The sequence below is a fragment of the Dasypus novemcinctus genome, chromosome 23 (assembly GCF_030445035.2).
Source record: "Dasypus novemcinctus isolate mDasNov1 chromosome 23, mDasNov1.1.hap2, whole genome shotgun sequence".
Lineage (NCBI taxonomy): Eukaryota > Metazoa > Chordata > Mammalia > Cingulata > Dasypodidae > Dasypus > Dasypus novemcinctus.
The window spans coordinates 14,699,500-14,718,903 of NC_080695.1; the positions used below are offsets into that span (position 1 = coordinate 14,699,500).

At 42.6% G+C, this 19,404-nt stretch overlaps 1 protein-coding gene and 1 long non-coding RNA gene across 4 annotated transcripts; one reads left to right on the forward strand and one right to left on the reverse strand.

The window, feature by feature from the left end:
• Positions 1–5,025: 5,025 nt before the first annotated feature.
• On the reverse strand, positions 5,026–8,970 carry LOC131275474 (uncharacterized). Of its 2 annotated transcripts, none has more exons than XR_009182929.2 (3): positions 8,851–8,970; positions 7,597–7,654; positions 5,026–5,298 (listed from the first exon to the last, which is right to left on the reverse strand). It is a non-coding gene; the product is annotated as an uncharacterized lncRNA (long non-coding RNA). The 2 variants fall into 2 exon arrangements; XR_009182928.2 differs by having other exon boundaries at positions 8,422–8,970.
• Positions 8,961–15,331, forward strand: LOC105746541 (zinc finger protein 436-like). 2 transcript variants are annotated; one of them, XM_023590008.3, is made up of 3 exons: positions 8,961–9,292; positions 9,369–9,530; positions 13,592–15,331. In XM_023590008.3, exons 2-3 carry the CDS (start codon positions 9,455–9,457, stop codon positions 14,479–14,481), a joined length of 966 nt encoding a protein of 321 aa, XP_023445776.1. In that variant the 5' UTR covers positions 8,961–9,292; positions 9,369–9,454; the 3' UTR covers positions 14,482–15,331. The 2 variants fall into 2 exon arrangements, with proteins under 2 accessions (XP_023445776.1, XP_023445778.1); XM_023590010.3 differs by having other exon boundaries at positions 8,961–9,226.
• Positions 15,332–19,404: the final 4,073 nt, after the last annotated feature.

Here is a 19,404-nt window from a genome sequence, read left to right on the forward strand (position 1 = left end):
TTTGTGCAATCTGTGTATCTTTAAAAAAACAAGAAAATTAAAAAAAAAAAGACTGAAACCAACTTTTGACAAAACTATAAACTCCAGTTTATGATGATGGTGTCTGGATAAGAAGAATAAACAATAATGTTTGTAGACATACAGCACATGGAGAGAATGGCTTAATGGAGGTAAGGGACTTAAAGATAGACCTTGCATATGTGCTACTACTAGAAGCTTTGTGGGCTGAACACCCACAAAAACTGCCCTTGGATACTATAATAGTTCTGCCCCCTTAGAGGTATACTGCCTGTTGCTTTTGCTTTCAAAGAGATTTAAATTTTTTATGAAAACCATAGAAATGCCATGTTATGTGAACATAACACTTTGTACTTTATCACTGCATCATATGATAGTTGTTTGTTTCTGTTTCTGCGGAGGGAAAGGTCCTTGAAGTCCTTGAGAGGATGGACCATATCTGTTGGGCTCTTTGTCTCCTACATACTTTGCATATAGGAGATACTCCGTAAATCCTCATTGAATAAATAAATAGTGTAAGCTCCTAATGGGTAAGGATGTGTGCTCTGGAGCTAATTGTTTCGTAAGATTGGTTCTTGTAATATTTATTCACTCTTTACTGCTTCTCTTGCTTCATTTTAGCTCACTATACAACAGGTGCTTGGGTATACATACACCTTTCTCCAGCCCAGCAAAGTTATTACTTTGATGATCTTCATTTTGATACTTGTAGGCCAGGTTTAATATAAAGACTGATCTCTAAGCAGCAGATGAGGAGTGGTAATGATTACTTCTGTGAAGGTAGGTGCACACCCATTCATAAATTCTTTTGTATAATGTTCAAATGAATACTTCTCAAGTCACCAAGTTGCCCTTAACACACTTCTTTGTAGAGCACAAATAGGAGCACTTTATAGAGGATCTTTGCCCTCCTTATTCTCCAGGCCCTCCTAATGTCTTCTATGGATTTACCATCTCTCTCCCATTAATCATTAGGTAAAAGAAAAAAGTGACTTGGTGTAGCATCTGGGCATAAATTGCCACATCCCATTTCCTTGTCTATGAGTAGAATTTCCATTTGGGATCTCCCAGCTGGAACAAGATGTGCAGGTCCTTAATCTGGAAATTAAGAATAGAGAAGTCTTAAGAGATGGCTGCTCAGGTAAGTAAGGCAGAATGAATCAGATGGAATTAGTAGGGAAGTAAAGTCCAACTGTTGAGCCAAGTTATAACTCCTGTGACAGTCTCTGTTCATAGAGCTCTGTTCATATCCTGAAATGGAGAGGTCCTTCCTCTTCCCAGCAGTTTTGATTGACCCTTTCTATTTAGTCCCTTATTACCCACAAGTTGTATTAGGTCCCTCCCTATTCAAGTTGCTTATCTACAATCCTTTTGAAATATTCCTCTAGGGTGTCTTTTGAACCACCTTAATTGGTTATCTTCTTACTCTAGGAACATGCTATTTCTACCACACCCTGAACCATACGGCTCCTCCCTCACTGCTCCTATTCAGATGCTTATATCTGTTGTTGAGATGTTGTGGCTTTTTTTCAGAGCAAATAAACTTCTCTTATCCTTGTAGATACTAAATTATTTCATTTTCTCCTATGAGTTTTCTTTCTCTGAGCACAGGGTTCAGATTATATTTGCATTTTCTATTTATATATTGTATCAGATGGAGGGACTGGAGAAGAGAACAAATTGATTCCTAAGCAGAAAATCTCTGAAGATGTTCATTCATACATGGGAGTAGGAAGCCTCAAATAGGATATTGCTCAAGGTCCTGAGACTAGCAAAGTATGTAAACCTGAGGACAGATTAATAAGGCTTCAGGGAATCCTAAGGAAATTTCCCTTCCTAGAGAGAGTAGCCAAATAATCAGAAGAAAACCCACACTGAAGAGAAGAACAAAGAATATAATGAACCTGGAAAAACTTCAGTATAAACTCTAACTTTGATACAAATCAAAGAGTTCTTAGAATACAGAATATTGATGACAATGATAAGTAAGACATGAACCTTAACCAGAACTAGCTACTGGTAAACATAAATCTAACACAAAATGTTCAGAATGGTGAATATAAGGAAAGTTTAATGGATCTATCTTAGTAAATGTGAGAACATTCCTACTACTGAGAAATCTTTTATTTTTATTTTTTAAGATTTATTTATTTTTTTGTTTGTTTCCCCTCCCCGCACCCCCCACCCCCCACCCCATTGTCTGTTCTCTGTGTCCATTTGCTGCGTGTTCTTCTTTTGTCCACTTCTGTTGTCAGCAACATGGGAATCTTGTCTCTTTGTTGCATCATCTTGCTGCATCAGCTCTCCGTGTGTATGGCGCCATTCCTGGACAGGCTGAACTTTATTTCACACTGGGCGCCTCTCCTTACGGGGCGCACTCCTTGCACGTGGGGCTCACCTACGCGGGGGGCGTCCCTGAGTGGCACAGCATTCCTTGCGTACATCAGCACTGCGCGTGGGCCAGCTCCATACAGGTCAAGGAGGCCTGGGGTTTGAACCTTGAACCTCCCTTGTGGTAGACAGACGCCCTATCCACTGGGCCAAGTCCGCTTCCCGAGAAACCCTTTTTAAATGTGATGCATGTGGGAAGATCTTCCATCAGAGCTCAGCCCTTACTAGATATTAGAGAATTCATACTAGAGAGAAACCCTACAAATGTAAACAATGAGAAAAATCCATTGTAGCTCAAGTCTTATTTGACATAAAAAATATATACACTAGAGAAAAACCCTATAAACATGAAGCATGCAATAAATCCTGTAGTCAGAGATCAGACATAATTCAGCATGAAAATTCACACTATTGTAATGATTGTGAGTCTTCAGCCGTTCTGTGTGTATTACTCAGCATCAGAATTCACAGAGGCCTTCTCTGTACTCTATATGGCAGTGATGTCTTCTCTCATACCTCATGCCTAATTGAACATCAGAGGGCCCACAGTGAAGAGAGATGCTGTGAGGTGGCAATGAATGTGGGTTGACCTTTTATAAACATCAGGAAGTCACTTCAGAGAAAAGCCCTGGACATGTAGTGAAAGTGGGAAAGACTTCAGATTGATTTCACATCTTATTCAAGATCAAATAATTTAGCACAAGAATGTAATGAATGTGGAAAAACCTTCAGTCAACATGCCTTATTCAGTATCACAAAAGTTCTAGGAAAGAAATGTGAATGCCATGATTATAAGGAAAGTTTCAGTTGTAGCTCAGGTCTTCCCTGCAACAAGAAGTCCTCACCAGTTACCTCAGTGATGCATGTGGAAAGAACTTTAGTCAGAGAGCATGCCTTATTCAATATAAAAGAATTCACCCTAAAGGGGAACCTGGGGAGCCAATTGGTCAAAGTTCAGGCCTCAACATTTGGGAGATTTACACCCAGGAGAAATCTCTTATGTGTTGAATGTGGTAAAGTTTTTGGTCATAGCTCAACTCTTACTCAGCACCAGAGAATTCACACCAGAGAGAAACCCTATGAATGTAACAATTGTAGGAAAGCTTTCAGTCAGTGCTAAATGTTTAATCAATATTTGCAGTCCTGTAGCAGTGAGAAAACCTATGAGTGTATTGACCGTGGTAAATGCTTCATGCTATTTTCATACCTTAGTCATACCTTAATCATTTTTGCAGAATTCATACTGGACTAAAATTCCATCACTGGGTTGAATATGAAAAAGCCTTCAGTCAAAGCAGCTACCTTGTTCAGCATCAAATTTGTGCCATGCAGAAAGCCTCTGAATTTAATAAATGGGCATGTGTTGGAGGGCATCAGTCATAACACTTGTTCAACATCAAAGAATCTATACCCAAGAGAAGTCATTTGAGTGTAGTAAATGGCAAATCTTTCAGTTAAGACGGGTTCCTAACATTTCTTGTTCCACAGACTCCTTACCAAGTCCACGCTATACTGCGTACTAGTTAATATATCACACCCACACCAACACACATCCCAGGAATAATATTGTTTTGAATTTCAGTTCAAGCTCATAGACCCGTTGTTAAGAACCCCTGAGTTAAGAGTTTGCTTTTTACACCATCAGAATATCCATACCAGACAAGAATCTGTGTAATGCAGATGGAAAAATTTACCACCATATTTCATATTACTAAACACAAAAACTTAAATTGGACAGAAAATTGTTGGTTATTTGGATATGAAATCTTCCATATATGTCCTAATTTTAGTCACTGTAGAAGAATCTAACCTGAAGTAAATGCAGTCCTGTTTTCTCATGGTATGCTCTTATTTAATATAACAGGCATTGTAAGGCCTTACTGTAAGGCTTTATTTATGGAATTCATTGAAGCTATTTTAATATGGTATTTTTCCCCCTGAAATTGGTTCTTAATGTTCACGGCTTCCCTAAGATATTTTTAGTGCCCCAGTGTTAAAACACAACCACCTCTGAAAGCCTCTGCTCATTTTGCTTTATTTGCTGCTCTCAGCCCAAGTTTTCTCCAAAACTGACTGTTAAGCCTGCACTTTTCTAAGGACCCTATGTTCTATTCCTTTCCAGCCACAACACATTGGTTCTTTTTGATTTCTCCATTCTCTTAAGCACCTTCAAAAGACGGTTTCCTAGTTTTAAGCTTTTCACCAGCAGGTTTGCTATCCCTACTTGTTATTGCTATTCTGGTGTCATTTTTTAAAAGAATAAGGTTGCGGGAAACGGACTTTGGCCCAGTGGTTAGGGCGTCCGTCTACCATATGGGAGGTCCGCGGTTCAAACCCCGGGCCTCCTTGACCCGTGTGGAGCTGGCCATGCGCAGTGCTGATGCGCGCAAGGAGTGCCCTGCCACACAAGGGTGTCCCCCGCGTGGGGAGCCCCATGCGCAAGGAGTGCGCCCGTGAGGAAAGCCGCCCAGCGTGAAAAGAAAGAGCAGCCTGCCCAGGAATGGCGCTGCCCACACTTCCCATGCTGCTGACGACAACAGAAGCGGACAAAGAAACAAGACGCAGCAAATAGACACCAAGAACAGACAACCAGGGGAGGGAGGGAAATTAAATAAATAAATAGATTTATTAAAAAAAAAAAAAAGAATAAGGTTCCAGCGTCTTGTCTACCCATGAAGACAAGTGTGAAGGGTTTTGCCTCCCCTGAGTTTGAGGCAGGCAGCTAAAACATTTTCAAGTGATGCCCGAGTTCTAAGCTGCTTTGTCTGTATTAACAGCCCTCCAAAAGAGATGATAAAGGCCTCGCCACATTCATTCAGTGCCTGTTCTGCATGCTTAAGTTCAGAATTCTTTCATATGCTTCTCCTGAGGCCAGCGGAATGCTCAGGTCTGCTTTAGAGAGGCAAAACATAAAGAACATATGGATCAAGTCAGAGTTTCAAGAGGGAATGCTAGTTTCCAGCAAAGATCTTGCTGCTTTTATGTAATGTTTCTAGAAACAAGATTTCAAGAGAGTGGCAGGTCTTTTGCTGGTGATATTTTAACCCTGAGGATTGCTCTGTTATCTGTTTGGATTACTAATAATTATTTATTAATTATAACATTATTTTTGTATTTTCCTAGAATCTACAGGCCATATAAAAATTAGCCAGGCTGGCTCCAGAGTTCAGGGTCACTGTCATATACCTAGGAATGCTTCTTTAGGTAGTGTCAAAACTTTTTATTAGGTTTTCTTATCTTAAGCTAAATAACATTTTATGACTAAGACAAGTTATTTGAAGTTTTAGTTGACAACCCAGCAATTGAGGCCCTCCTAGTTCAGAGGTTCATTAGAGAACCTCAATAATATAGAAAAATTTACTGCTCAGTCATAAATATTTTGTGGCTAACCTGGAGGATAATTCTTCCACTATTTTTATCTTTGTCGTCAGCAAGCATAGGATTTCATGAGAGCAAGGTAGGGATCTACCTTGACCTAAATGAAAGATGACTGTTTTTTCCCTATCAGTGAACACAGACCCTTACTTAATCAAGACCAGTGGTCACCTCTGGTGATTACGAAACAAGGATTAAATAATCCCTAAGTGCAGAACACATAAAAATCACATTGGTTTAAGAATGTGCCTTTGTACTTTCACTTGAATAAAGGTGTGTTTGATATTCTGAGAATCTGTTTCAAACAAAATCCAAAGGCCTTAGCCAGAAGCATTTGGGAATCTTAGAATCACCTTCTGGCCTGTGACTCAGTTGCCCCCTGAAAGAGTGCGGTACTTCTTCATACTGATACAAAGCTTACTTTTTCACAAACTTCTGGAACAAAGACTGAATGTTTAGAATTTAAAGGGTTATTCAGTTGGGATGTTGACAGTACATAAAATAGGAAGGAGTACATAGTTTGAGGTTTCAGTGGAACTAAGAATGTGTTTAGTAAATGAAACAAGAACACATCTTTAAAAATGAGAAACCAAAATAATATTTGAGGGCAAGAGTCTTGCCTCTTTAAGCTGATATTTAATTGGTCCAATATACTATGAGTTTGTGTTTTTAGTAAATTCTTTTTGGTCTTGAATGGGGAGTGAAGAGAAGAAATCTTAATAGTTGAGGAGCACCTTATATATTTATCTACCTCTTTTTACCTACCTATCTCCATGTGTATGTATATATGTATATATTCAAACTTAATCCTCACAACAGCTCTGTGAGTGTGGTATCTCCATTTTTCAGAGGAAGTGAGGTGGAGAGAGGTTAAGGAACTTGTTAGGGTCACACAGCAAATTAATGACAGATTTGCATCTCCACCATGATGGTATTAGACATGTTCCAGAACCCGGAGAAGTTTTGATAGCTCTTCATCCCCTATATTGTATCCCTAGTCATTTAGTATCAATTTGCTTAATGATCTCAGATGTCCCCAGAGCTCTCTGGAGTTCCTGTCAAGAGCTGCTAGAGCATCCAGGTAATTTTTAAGAGCTGATCAAACCACCTCCTTGAAACAGGCTTAGACCATGACAGTCTAGCTAGAGGATGAGGCTCAAATCCATATCTCCTAAGAGAACTCCCCCACCCAACCCACACACACTGCTCCCAACACTAGATTTACATTTCTCAAGCATAGTACTCTCAAAATGGGCTCTTAATTTTCTTTTTTTTTTTTTTTTTTGCTAACTAGAACTTGCTGTTAGACATGTATCCTTACCAAGATATACTATCACTGATTATTTCTACAACAGCAGTGGAACAAAGCAATGGGTTTTGGGAAGAATCAAGTTTGATTTCTAGGTTTTTGTCTTGAGCAAAAGAAGGGTGGATAAAGGTAGACTGGAGAGATGAGAAACACTGGAGAAGGAGCAGGGAAGGTATTTTAGACCAAAGGGAAAGCATGTCAGAAGGCCTGCAGATGACGGAGAGTATGGCATTTCCAAGTTAATGAATAGATGAGCTCCCTGGAGAAAGGCCTTACCCTAGGAAATAGTAATGGATAACTGAGGAGGTATAAGAACAAGTTCAAAGAGGTTCTTAGGGTATCATCTCAGCAAAGCATGATAGGATTCCCACATCTAAAATGTAACCTCATTCATTCATCCAGTGAATATAGGTTAACCTAATCAGCACCTTAAACTGTTAATTGGCTAAAGACCAAAACAGATCAGAGTGTGGCCACAGCAGTGATTTTGGAATTGGACATACCTGTAAGCTGTGCTCTGCTGTTGACTGGCTGCTTGACCTTGGAACTTAACTTCCTTGTCTATAAAATATAATAATAGCTTTATTAAAATTAGATGAGACACTGTAAAAGGTTCTATACAGATAGTAGGTGCTCAAAGAGTTATTGTTAATATAAAAATAACAACCAATAATTGAAGAGGGATGGTTATCATAAAACCTAAGAGATTAATGACCAACCATTTAGCATTATAGGACTAGCAGTGACCCAGGAGGGAAAACCTGCATTTGGAAAACCTAAATATGACAGCAAAATGATCAGACATCCTGGGCTGCCCTGGAACTGCCTCCTGAGAGGCTGACATAAGCAAAATGTGTCATCTGTCTCAATTCATTTTAACTGGCATATGGCAACCCATTTTACACACTCCCTTGAAAATGTAAGTGAAGGAACTAAGAGTGATTTTGATGGTGTGTGCAATTCAACAAGAAAATACTCCTAGAACTTTTTTTTTCTTTTGCTATTACTTCCAATTCACTTACTTTTAGAAAATGGTTAAGCTCTTGGATTTTTATTTCTGCTCATATTTATAAATTTACAACTTGGACATAATTACAAGTGTCTTTTTCCTCAATTGCTCATATTACAAATGACACCATCTTCCTCAACCCTATAGTAGTAGTGGCTCTGGAAAAGGCCAGGGTTCAAACGCTGCCTCTGTTGCTTACTATCGGCAGCTTCTGGCATGTTAGTAAAAAGTACCAACTTCATGTGGTTATCTTAATGAGATAATGTCAGTTTCATTGCTCAATAACCAATAGCTGAGTTGAGCAGGAAAGTGCCCTTACCGATCTCTTGAGCCTTTTTTAAAAAGTTTCTTGTTTTTAACAAATCAAACAGGCCTCCTGGCAGCCCATCTTCCAGGGCAGCAGGGTGTTAGGCATCGTGGCCCTTCCTCTAAGGCTTTCTACCTCTTTCAGGCCTTTCTCTTTCTGCTTATTATATCCCCCAGTGGCAAATGGGCTGGGTTGAAGCGACAAACGGAAAAACCGGCTGGACTGAGGGGATGCAGAGACTTGTCCCAGCAGCTCAGCCTGGAGATGCGTGAACAGGGCAGGAGGCGGGGGCGCGTTTGGAGCGCATCCGGGACCGTGGGATAAGAAGGACGAAACAACCAAATTAGATTTTAGGGCCACGTAGGCAGTGAAGGGCAGGTAAATCTGTTCCAGCTCCCCTCAGTTCCTCCTTGGGGAAAGGCAAACGCTGAAGAAGCGCACCTCGACCCGGCTCGCAGCGGTTCCCAGAGAATCCGCGGTCGAGGTTAGACCACCGGAAGCCGAGGCGGCACCCGGAAGTGGGGGCGCGGAGCCGAGTTTCCAATGGGGCCCGCGGGAGGCAGGCGCGGCTGGCGCTGGAGCGTGCGCTGCGGCAGGGGAGCCGGGCAGCCCCGGCCCCGGGAGGCGTCGCGGGGGCTGCGCAGCGGCGGTCGGAGGCTCCGGCTGCGGCCGAGGATTGCGCCCGGGACTCCCGCCCGGGGTCTGGGGCTGCTTGGGGCTGCGGTGACCCGCGCGGCGGCCGGGCGGGGTCCCTTTCCTGACTCTCCGGGCGGAGCCAGAGGCCGCTCTCCAGGCTCCGCCACCGCCAAGGCGAGGGGTCAGGGTCGTTGCTTTCACCCATCGTGTCTGGAGAAAGAATGAAGCTTCCGATACCTTCTCCTAGGTTGGAAGGCTCTCTTGGGAAAGCATCATCTATCATTTTCCCTCCGTCTAATCGCTGTTCCCCTTCTTTCCTCAAGTGACTGCCCGTTCCTTGAGTCCTGTCCAAAAGAATTTTTAGAGGAGATCTTGGTCTTGGAGCAGCACCGGAGACTGGACCCAGCCCATGGAGAAGTTGCCTGAGCAGATGTCCCCAAAGTCCGTGCATCCATCCCCAAAGCAGGAGCGTCGAAAGAGCAAAGGTGAGGAACAGACCTAGCAGGCTTATCTTTAACCTTTGCCCCTCCAACCCTGGTCTCAGGTCAGATGGGTGAGATTAATCTTCTATGTAGAATCGTCCTGGTGCAAGGCCACTGCTCATCTTTTTAACCTAAAGCTCCATCACATGTAAATAAAGCGGATAACCGATGGCAGGGAGCAAGCTGCAGCAGTGCTGCTAAAGCACTGCCCTGAGGATCTGGGCATTCCAGCACCTGTTAATTTGCTTGGCCTGTGGAGAAGCTCAGTAAATGTATGAATAAGTAAATGGTGATCCCAACCAAGTACCAGGAAAAGGGTAGACTCCTTTCCTAACCTTACCCACATACACACACACACCACCAAGAGTACTTCTAAGGAGGGGCCTAGAAACAGACAGTAATTAAATGCCATGAGAAAGTTAGGAACTATGTGCTATGAGATTCAGTCTGAAACATCAATTTCCTGAACTTTTGTCCCCAGGCATCTTTCCCCACTCAACCTTCTCCTCCATTTGAAAGAGCCTCCCTTCTAACTTCACCTATCAAAATCCTACCCATGCTCAGGACCCAGAGCGAAGGCAGCCACCTTGATGAAACCTAACCCTGCTCCAGCCTCCAGCTGGAAGTGATCGCTGACCTTTAACTGTAGAATACAGAAGATGTGATGGGATATGAGTCTATAAAGATAGAGTAGACTACAGTTGTGGAACATGGATGCTGGCCAGTGTGCTTAGATTTTGTTTGGCAGATTGAGGCACACTAACTTTTCTTAAAGAGAATAGCAGATAAGGAAGGGCAACTTGAGTGTTGCTTTGTGTGGTATGGGAGTGGCAAAACATGTGGCACATGGAATCCAATTAGGAAGCTCTGATGAGAGGTGATTAGGATATGAATTAGGACCTTAACGGTGAGAACAGGAAGGCAGGGACAAAATTAAGAAGTCTGTTATAGGTAGAAACAATAGTAGTATACTTGCTTATTGAGTGGATATGGGACAGAGAAGGTAGACATGGACCATTATTTCCCCCCCAACCCCCTTTTATTTTTATTTTGAAAAATATTCAGGCTACTTAAAAGCTGCAAGAATATTACAATGAACATTCACCAGAAGGAGGAGCAGATTTGGGACCTGTTGATCTTGAGATTGATAGGAGAGCCAGGTGGAAATTTCTTTTTAGCTTATTAGAGATGCTGCAACCAGTTTAGAAATGTTCCCCATTTCAGTGCATGGGAACACCAACCTTCCAGGTTCTCAACCAGAGAGAAACCTCTCTTTCATATATATCCATAGCTATCAGTCAGTAATCCTGTTGACTCAACTATCAACATTTTTTCTAGAATCCAAATACTTCTTAACACCTTCTCTGCCAGTATCTTGGTCCAAGTCATCATTATCTCTCCCCTAGTTATTGTAAAATAGGTTTTCTTGCCTTTATCCATGCCTCCCTGTGGTCTCTACCCAAAATAGCTGCCAGAGTGATGGCCATTAACACATTAGACATGCTAACCCTCCGGTCAAAACCCTCCAGTGACTTCCTAGTTCACTCAGTAAAAGCAAACCTATAGGATCCTACGTTATCTGGTCCCCTTATGATTCTCTGACCTTACCTCTAGTATCCACCTTGCTCATTCTGGTCCAGTCACACTTGCCTCCTTACTGTCTGCTGAACACCCAGGGCCTTTGTGCTTGTCCTTACCCTTATGTGTATCTCTTTCCCAACATAGCTGTAGGGCTTATACCGGATTTCCTTCAAGTCTTTGCTTAAATGTCATTTTCTAAGCGAGTCTTTCTCTGACCATAGTGTTTAAAATTGCAACTCTTTCCCCTCTCCCTCCCCTGACACTCTGATCCTCTTCCTTTGCTTTTTTTTTTTTCTCTGTAGCACTTTTATCACCTTCTTATAGTTTGTAATTTACATAATCTATTGGCCATCTCCCTCACTAAAATGAAAGATCCCAGTGGGCAGGGCTTCTTTCTGTTTTGTTCACTGATGTAGCTCTGAGCCTGGAACTGGCCTGGCATGTTGTTGGTGCTCAGTAAAATGTACTGAATGACTATAACTGTGAGAAGTGTCATATGACTTAAAAAGGTGAGACGCATTCCAAGAGTTGTAGGAGAAGGATCCGTTTGGCTTCCAGGAGATGGTATCTGACCAGAGCCTGAGAGCAGTAGGATTTCTCCAATATGTTGGGCAGGCTGTTAAATCTTTGGCAGTGGCCCAAGTAAAAGGCACTTTGGCTGGACTGTCTTAAGCCTTAGATGTTGTGAGTGATAATGAGTAGAGTGGTTTAGCAGACAGTAGAAGCAGCTTTGTGCAGGGGAGGAGATCAGAATAAGCCTGGAAAGAAAGGTCAGGGCGAGCTCATAGTAGATAGGATAGATAAAGAAGAAATACTTATTTTAATATTTGCATAAGACAGTTGATGAAGTATCTGGCCCTAAATAGCAGCATGCCCAAATGCTGGATTTTCCCCTTGTTGTTATCTTCTCTGTCTGGTGTTTCATCTTATTTAATGAATCCAATTTAGAAGGACTTCTAAGTTTGGTGCCCCCAGCCCTGTGGGACAGATTTGGCAGATCTAGAAAGCTCAAGAGTTGTGCTGTCCAACAGGGTAGCTGCTAGCTACAAGTGGCTATTTCAGTTTTAATTAAATACAGTTGAAAACCCAGCTCCTTAGTTGCATTAGCCACAACAGCCACATGTAGCTGTTGGCTGCCTTTTTGGGCAGCATAGATGTAGAACATTTCCATCACCACAGAATGTTCTGTTGGACTGTGCTGTTCTGGGAATCTGTATATCAGTTCACTACAGTATCTTGATGAAAAGATTTGGCCTGCCTAGCCAGTGTTTATACCTGATTGATTCCTTTATCAGACATTCTGAGCACCTAATTTTTTAGACCTAGTCCCCATCCTGCTGGAGCTTGCAATCTATCTATGTTACAAGGTAAACACATGTGCAAGGCAGTGTGAAGCATTCAGCCGGTATCTAAATTGAATGTACAGAAGATGGCGTATCTGGGGATGGAGAACAATTGTAAATATGGTTCTGTGGTTCATACTTATTAATCCTGTAAAGGCAATGAACGTTGTCTAATAAAATCAGGGCTCTGTATGTTTTAGGCTTCCACTGCTGTTAGAAATGCTACACTGGATGTTTCTTAGCCTCTCTTTCTTCCCGAAAGACCTCTTCAAGGAGAGGACCTACTTTTTCTACTAATCACTGCCAAACAACCTCTCTAGCTCTAGTAAGCCATATTTACTAAGTAAAATTTAAAGGAGAGCTATATTACAGTAAATAGATTTTTTTTTATCATGTTCCCCTTGGATGCAGTTAGGGTACAGAAAAGGTATACGTAAGATATGTGTCTGTGTTCATGTGTGAGCGTGCAAGTGTCTGCTTTCCTTTTCTGCTAACCCCAGTGTATCTGTTCTGGTTAACTACTTCATATAGCAAGCTTAACTTTAGCTTCCCCACCACTTTCTCAAAATCTGCTTGGCTTGCTTCCATCTTTTCTGTTTATTCCAAGGCCTTTTTTTTTTTTTTTTAAGATTTATTTATTTATTTTTATTTCTCTTCCCTTCCCCACCCCCAGTTGTCTGCTCTCTGTATCCATTTGCTGTGTGTTCTTCTGTGTCCACTTGTATTCTTGTCAGTGGCACTAAGAAACTGCATCTCTTTTTTGTTGAGTCATATTGCTGCGTCAGTTCTCTGTGTGTGCAGCACCACTCCTGGGCAGGCTGCTCTTTTTTCGCACAGGGCAGCTGTCTTTGCAGGGCACACTCCTTGTGCATGGGGCTCCCCTATGCAGGGGACACCCCTGTGTGGCATGGCACTCCTTGTGCGCATCAGCCCTGTGCATGGGCCAGCTCACCACATGGGTCAGGAGGCCCTGGTTTGAACCCTGAACCTCCCATGTGGTAGGCGGACGCCCTATCAGTTGAGCCAAATCCTCTTTCCCCAAGGCCATTTTTGAGTCACATGTTTCTGGAATACATTCACCATCCTGTTTCCCACCAGGAGTTTTTATTGTTACCTTTACCTTTTTATATTTTCTGTCAGATGGTGAGACCTGGACTGAGGACCAATTAATTATAAAGCAGAAAACTCTTGCAGTAGGGATACAACTTCACGAAGGAGATGATTATCAGCAATGTGAACAAAACACACATGAGGGAATCCTTCCCAGAGAGGAACCCTACGAATATGGACAAAACTTCAGTAATATCTCAAACTTTATCCAACAGCCACAAATTGTTATTGAAGAGAAATCTCAAATGTGTAACATATGTGGAAAACTATTCAGGCGGAACTCATACCTTATTCAGCATGCTAGAATTCACTTGGAAGAGAAACCTTACAAGTGTCATGAATGTGGAAAAGCCTTTGGCCATAGTTCAAACCTCATTCAGCATCAAAGAATACATACTGAAGAGAAACCGTATGAATGTAGCGAGTGTGGGAAAACCTTCCGGCGGAGCTCACATCTTATTCAGCATCAGATCACGCATACAGGAGAGATGCCTTATATATGTAATGAATGTGGAAAAGCTTTTGGTAGGAACTCAAGTCTCATTCGCCATCAGAGAATCCACACCAGGGAGAAACCCTATGAATGTAATGCGTGTGGGAAGGCCTTCAGCCAGAGCTCGAATCTAATAGAACATCAGCGGGTTCACACCAAAGAGAGACCATATGAGTGCATTGACTGTGGAAAAACTTATAGCCGAAAGTCCCACCTTATTGAACATCAGAGAGTCCATACCGGGGAGACTCCGTATGACTGCAATGAGTGTGGGAAGTCTTTTAGTAGGAGTTCACTCCTCATTAAACACTATAGAATTCACACTGGAGAGAGACCCTATGAATGTATTGACTGTGGGAAGTCCTTTAGTCGGAATTCCCACCTTATTCAGCATCAGAAAACTCACAGTGGAGTAAAACCCTACTAATGTCAAGAATGTGGGAAAAGGGGGCCCATTTGGCTCAGTGGTTGAGCACCAGCTTCCCACATATGAGGTCCCAGGTTCAATCTCTGGCCCCTGGTACCTAAAAAAAAAAAGAATGTGAGAAAACCAAGTAAACATCATACCTTTACTGATCACCTGAGAATTCAATTCATATGGGAGTGAAACCATGAGCAAAATGAATGTGGTTAAAGCCTTTGGTAAGAGTTCGACTTGGATTGAGCATCAGAGAATTTACACTGGGGAGAAACCAACCCCCTGAGTGAAGTGAGCGTGGGAAGGCCCCGACCTTCACTCAACTCTTTTTAGGCCCCTGCAAATCCACACAGTGAACAAACTCCACAGACCTGTTCAATGCATGAAAACTTTAGAGGGAGTTGCCCCTTTGTCCAGCATCAACAAATGCCCTTTGGAGGGATATTGAATAGGGCAAAAGCCTTGTGACGGGTCAGGATCTCTGTGAAGGGGGTGTGATACAGTAGTATAAAGGTGATGACCAAAGTGAAACCTTTAGTGTGTGCCAGTTTTTAATTGACATTGAACATCTATATCAGAGAGAGATGCTGTGATTTGCTTTCCAAATCTCCACGTTCACCCTCTGAAAATGAAATGGGTTAGGTCAGGGAGAAACAATCAGACTCAGATCAGAAAAAGCAGTAGGGTGACCTTTGAACCCAATAGCTTTCCTTTTGTCTCACCTGTCCTGTTGTCATTGTGGATGGAAGTGGCTTTTGGGTCACCTTGGACCAATATTTCACTTCTCAATGTCTTGTAGACTACCAAATCTTTTATGTGACATAAATACACTTAATAAATGGGCACATTTTCTAAAACCAAAGAATTTCTCAGTATAACGTGTTGTTATGTGTCAGCTTGGCTAGGTTGAACTGCTTTTGCCTGAATTCCCCTTCTGTGTCAATTCAGGTGGGCTACAAGGGAAATTCTTGAGAAATTTGGAAGGCAGAGGAAAAGCAGCAGTATTTTGTAGCTCCCACATGTTGCTGCTCTGCTGACTTACCTCCTTGGCATGAAGCAGCAGCTGGGCCTCCATTAAATTGTCCTTCCTTCACCTGGCACCTCCTTTGCCTTCATGGCCCTGTGTGTGTGTGAGAGAGTTTAGCTCTGTGCCGGAAGGCTCTAGCCTCTACAGGATAACCTCATCACCAAAGCAACAAGGACTGACAGATGTTTCAGTCTGTCCAGTAGTTCCAGTTCACACTTGTGGCTGCCAAGCTGCTTGTGATTGTCCCTTCTTGACTGCCTCCCTGTGAACTTCAAGCTCCATGAGACAGAATCAACAGCCTTAGACTGCCTTCCTGGCTCCAACCATGTGAAGGCCAGTTCTCTGTACCAGATCCCTGTGTGTGTCCATACAGTATGCACATACATGTCTGTATGTGACTTCCAGTGGTCCTGCTTCTCTGCTTGAACCTTAAGGGATGCAGTTTACTCTTCCTATGATACGTACACATTTATTTCAATTGTAGATGGACGGAAATGCTTAACTTCTGGCTGTTTACAAAGAAGAACCTCAATAGTAATTTTTAAGATTTTTTTATCAGAAAAAGCTTACACAAAACAAAAATTTCACTAACACAAAAATTCTATCCTAACTTGAAACAGAGCTTCACTATCATATAAAAAGTTTGCCAAGCAGTAGAATAGTGTGCTATATAACTGAATGGTAAAATTTTAAAAAATTGTGTACCCATATATCATGTTTTAATCATTGAAAGAAATTCCCAAAGAACCTGAATTGCATTGCTAGATGTATTCTGGATATCTGAGAGGAATATTGTTTGTTGCAATGCTTATTTTTTTTGGTTAAAAATATCAGACTTTTCCCTCCAGTTAGTCTGGATTCCTGTTTATCTAAAAGTCGGTGAAAAATGATACTTTGTGGACTCTTAAAATGGAGAGTGACCTCTACCCTGTAGCCTCCTCTATCCCTGGGCTAGTGTTGTGCACACAGTAGGTACTTGGTGGATACCTGCTGGGTGAATCCATTTACTGGAAACTACAATTTCTTGCTAGTCTCAAGTCTCTGCATCCTTCAGCCTTCCTTTCTCCACATTCCTAGATGTGATAGTCACCACTAAATAGGGTCACATTTGCCCTATCTGGGTATCCTGGGTAGGGACCTACTCTCTGTCAGGTCAAGTCTGAGCTAGCGTGTCCACCTACTCCACTGGACTCTAAGAGCTGTTTTTTTAGCTCGACTCTCCTCAACGAGACCCAGCAAAGCAGGAATTATCTGGGAAGCTTTAAAAAAATACTGAGGCCTTGCTGCCGGTCTCAGAGAGATCTCAGAGATTTGATGTGATTGGTGTAGAGTATGCGTGGATGTCCCCATGTGATTTCTAATGTGCCACCAAGGTTGAGAATCAGTGCAGTGGAGGAGAGCAGCTCATCACAGGTGCTGAGAGGAGGCCAGATGGGACCTGGGGGCTTAGTCACCGAGGGCCAGCAAGAACTGGGCATGGGGCCAGCTGCAGCAAGGCAGTGATTGCCCGAGGGTGGAAAGCTGGGACTGCTGGGAGTGGTGTCTGCTGGCTGCCCAGCGCTGTTACTCAGTAAAGCATCTGTTGGGGGAAACTTGGGTGTTGCGCTTGGATCTCTGGACCAAGGAAGCACAGGCCCTGAGGGAAGTCAGAACTCTACAGACTCCGGCCCCGGTTCACAGACACTTGACCCTTCCTTTGTTCAGTAGGTGGCTCTCTCTTTCCTTGCCTTTCCTCTAACCCAGAGCTGGGACGATAGGAAATGCTTCCAGAGCAAGCCAGGACCTAAGCTTAGGCATGCGTTTAGAACATTTCTAACGCTAGGACGGCCTGCTCTCCTGGCCTGGCAGTCCTAGCAGTCGTGCCCCCTGGAGACCAGGTATTCGTGTTCTTGTTGAGAAGGTAGGAGTCTTGGGCAAAGAGAGATGGGAGGAGGAAGGTGAATTTTGGCACCAGCACCGCAAAGTGACTGTTTTTGTCCTGTCAAAGGCCCCCCGTGGCCCTCAGGATGAAATCATGCCGGTCCTCACCTCGCAGCTCTGTCCACTGAACTCTCGGCCCACTAGTGACCATTCCCTCTCCCAGTCATGTTCGACTTTGGTTGGGTCCTTGAATACAATCTTTTTCAAATGTGGGTTGTAAAATGTATTGTAGTGATTTACAACCAGAATTAAAGGGGAAGATAAAAGTAAGCAGGACTAGAACGGAATAGAAAATATCGGTGTACAATGCACATAATGAAGGTAAGGGGAACTTTTGTTCAAGGTGTGTATGTGTTGGTGTGTTGATGTAAAGTGTGTACCTTGCTTTAGAGGCAATTGAAAACCTTTGAGAAACCAGGGTCTGATAGACTGTGCTCCTCTTCTAGGCCTTTGCACAATGCAGTCTCCTTTCAGGAATAGGATTCTGTCTGATTGGCGCCTCTTTGGCAGGTCTTCCCTTAGACAAAATTATCCTTGCTGGGTGATTCCCATAGCATCCTATACTTCCCCTAGCCCCACCCCACAATGGTGAAAAAAAAAAAAGAGGCTTATTCAGCTGCCTCTTTCTGGGCTAGATTGCAACCAAGCTCCATGAGGGCCGGCTGTGTGCCTAGCATCACATCACAGCCGGCAGTGCAAAAGCACTACGATGCTGAGTAGCTGAGGGATAAACCCCAGCTAGGTTCCACTTGTGTGTGCACTCTTAGACAAGATCTATTTTTTTTCTAACTTTTTATTCTGAAAAATTCCAAATACACAGAGAAGTTGAAACAATAGTATAATGAACACCTTGTACACCCCCTACATTGAGCAACAATGAACATTTTTCCATTTTTGCTATCTACTTTTTTTCCTGAATAATTTGAAAGTAGGCTCAGATATATCATTCACCTCTGAAAATTATGGCATGTTTTTTCCTAAGAGTAAGGTTATTCTACATAGTCACAATACCATTAACATCCATAAGAAAAAGAATATAATTCCACAATAATATTAAAAATGCAGTCCATGTTCAGACATTTTCCAGTTGCCCCAAGAATGCATTTTATAGCTATTTTATTTCAAACCAGAATCAAGTCAAGGGTCACAAACTGCATTTAGTTTTTTGTGTCTTTAGTTCCTTTTAATCTAAAACAGTTCTCCCCCTCCCCCCCTTTTTTGTAATGACATTGACTTTTGGAAGAGTTGAGAATAGTTATCTATTAGAATTTTCCACAAACTTGACTTTTTCCCCTGTGGTGATGCTTATTTCTCTGCTCCCTGTATTTCCTGTAAGCTGGTATGAGGCTTAAAGCCTTAGATAAACATTTTTGGCCAGAATCTTCACAGGTGATATCTCCTTCATGCTGCATCACATCAGGAAGCCATCATTTCAGATTGATTCCTCTCTAAATAGTGCCTTTTTTTTGTTGTTCATTAAGGCAGAGGCTGCCAGATCACTGCACTATAAAGGTATTTTTCCTTTTTGCAATTAGAAATTTGTGAGGATGATAATCTCTACTAAGACTGGAATAATCTGTTTCTCTACAGCCTCATGTTTTTAGCAACCACTTACGATCCTTTGGGAGACTCGGGTTTTTCATCTTTCCTTTGGGATGACCTGCCTGTCTTTTGCAGTTGCTGTGTAATGACATTTAAAAGTATTCCATAAAATAAGAGTATATGACAATGCTGCCACGATCTGCCTCCTCTGAGAACATAAGCCCCTCCCTTTTATGAAAGTTTTCCTTACTCTGCTCCAAACATGTCCAAATTGCTGGCTTCTTGGAGGACCCTCCTTGCCTGGCCCAGGTGGGGTGCTGCTGACTCAGGCTGAGTTCACCCTTGCACCTCATCTATTAGAGCCACGTGGAAGAAGCTTGATGCCCAAGAGGGGCCAAAAACACTTCTCTGGGACTTGGTGAGCTAAGTTGGGGTGGGAATGG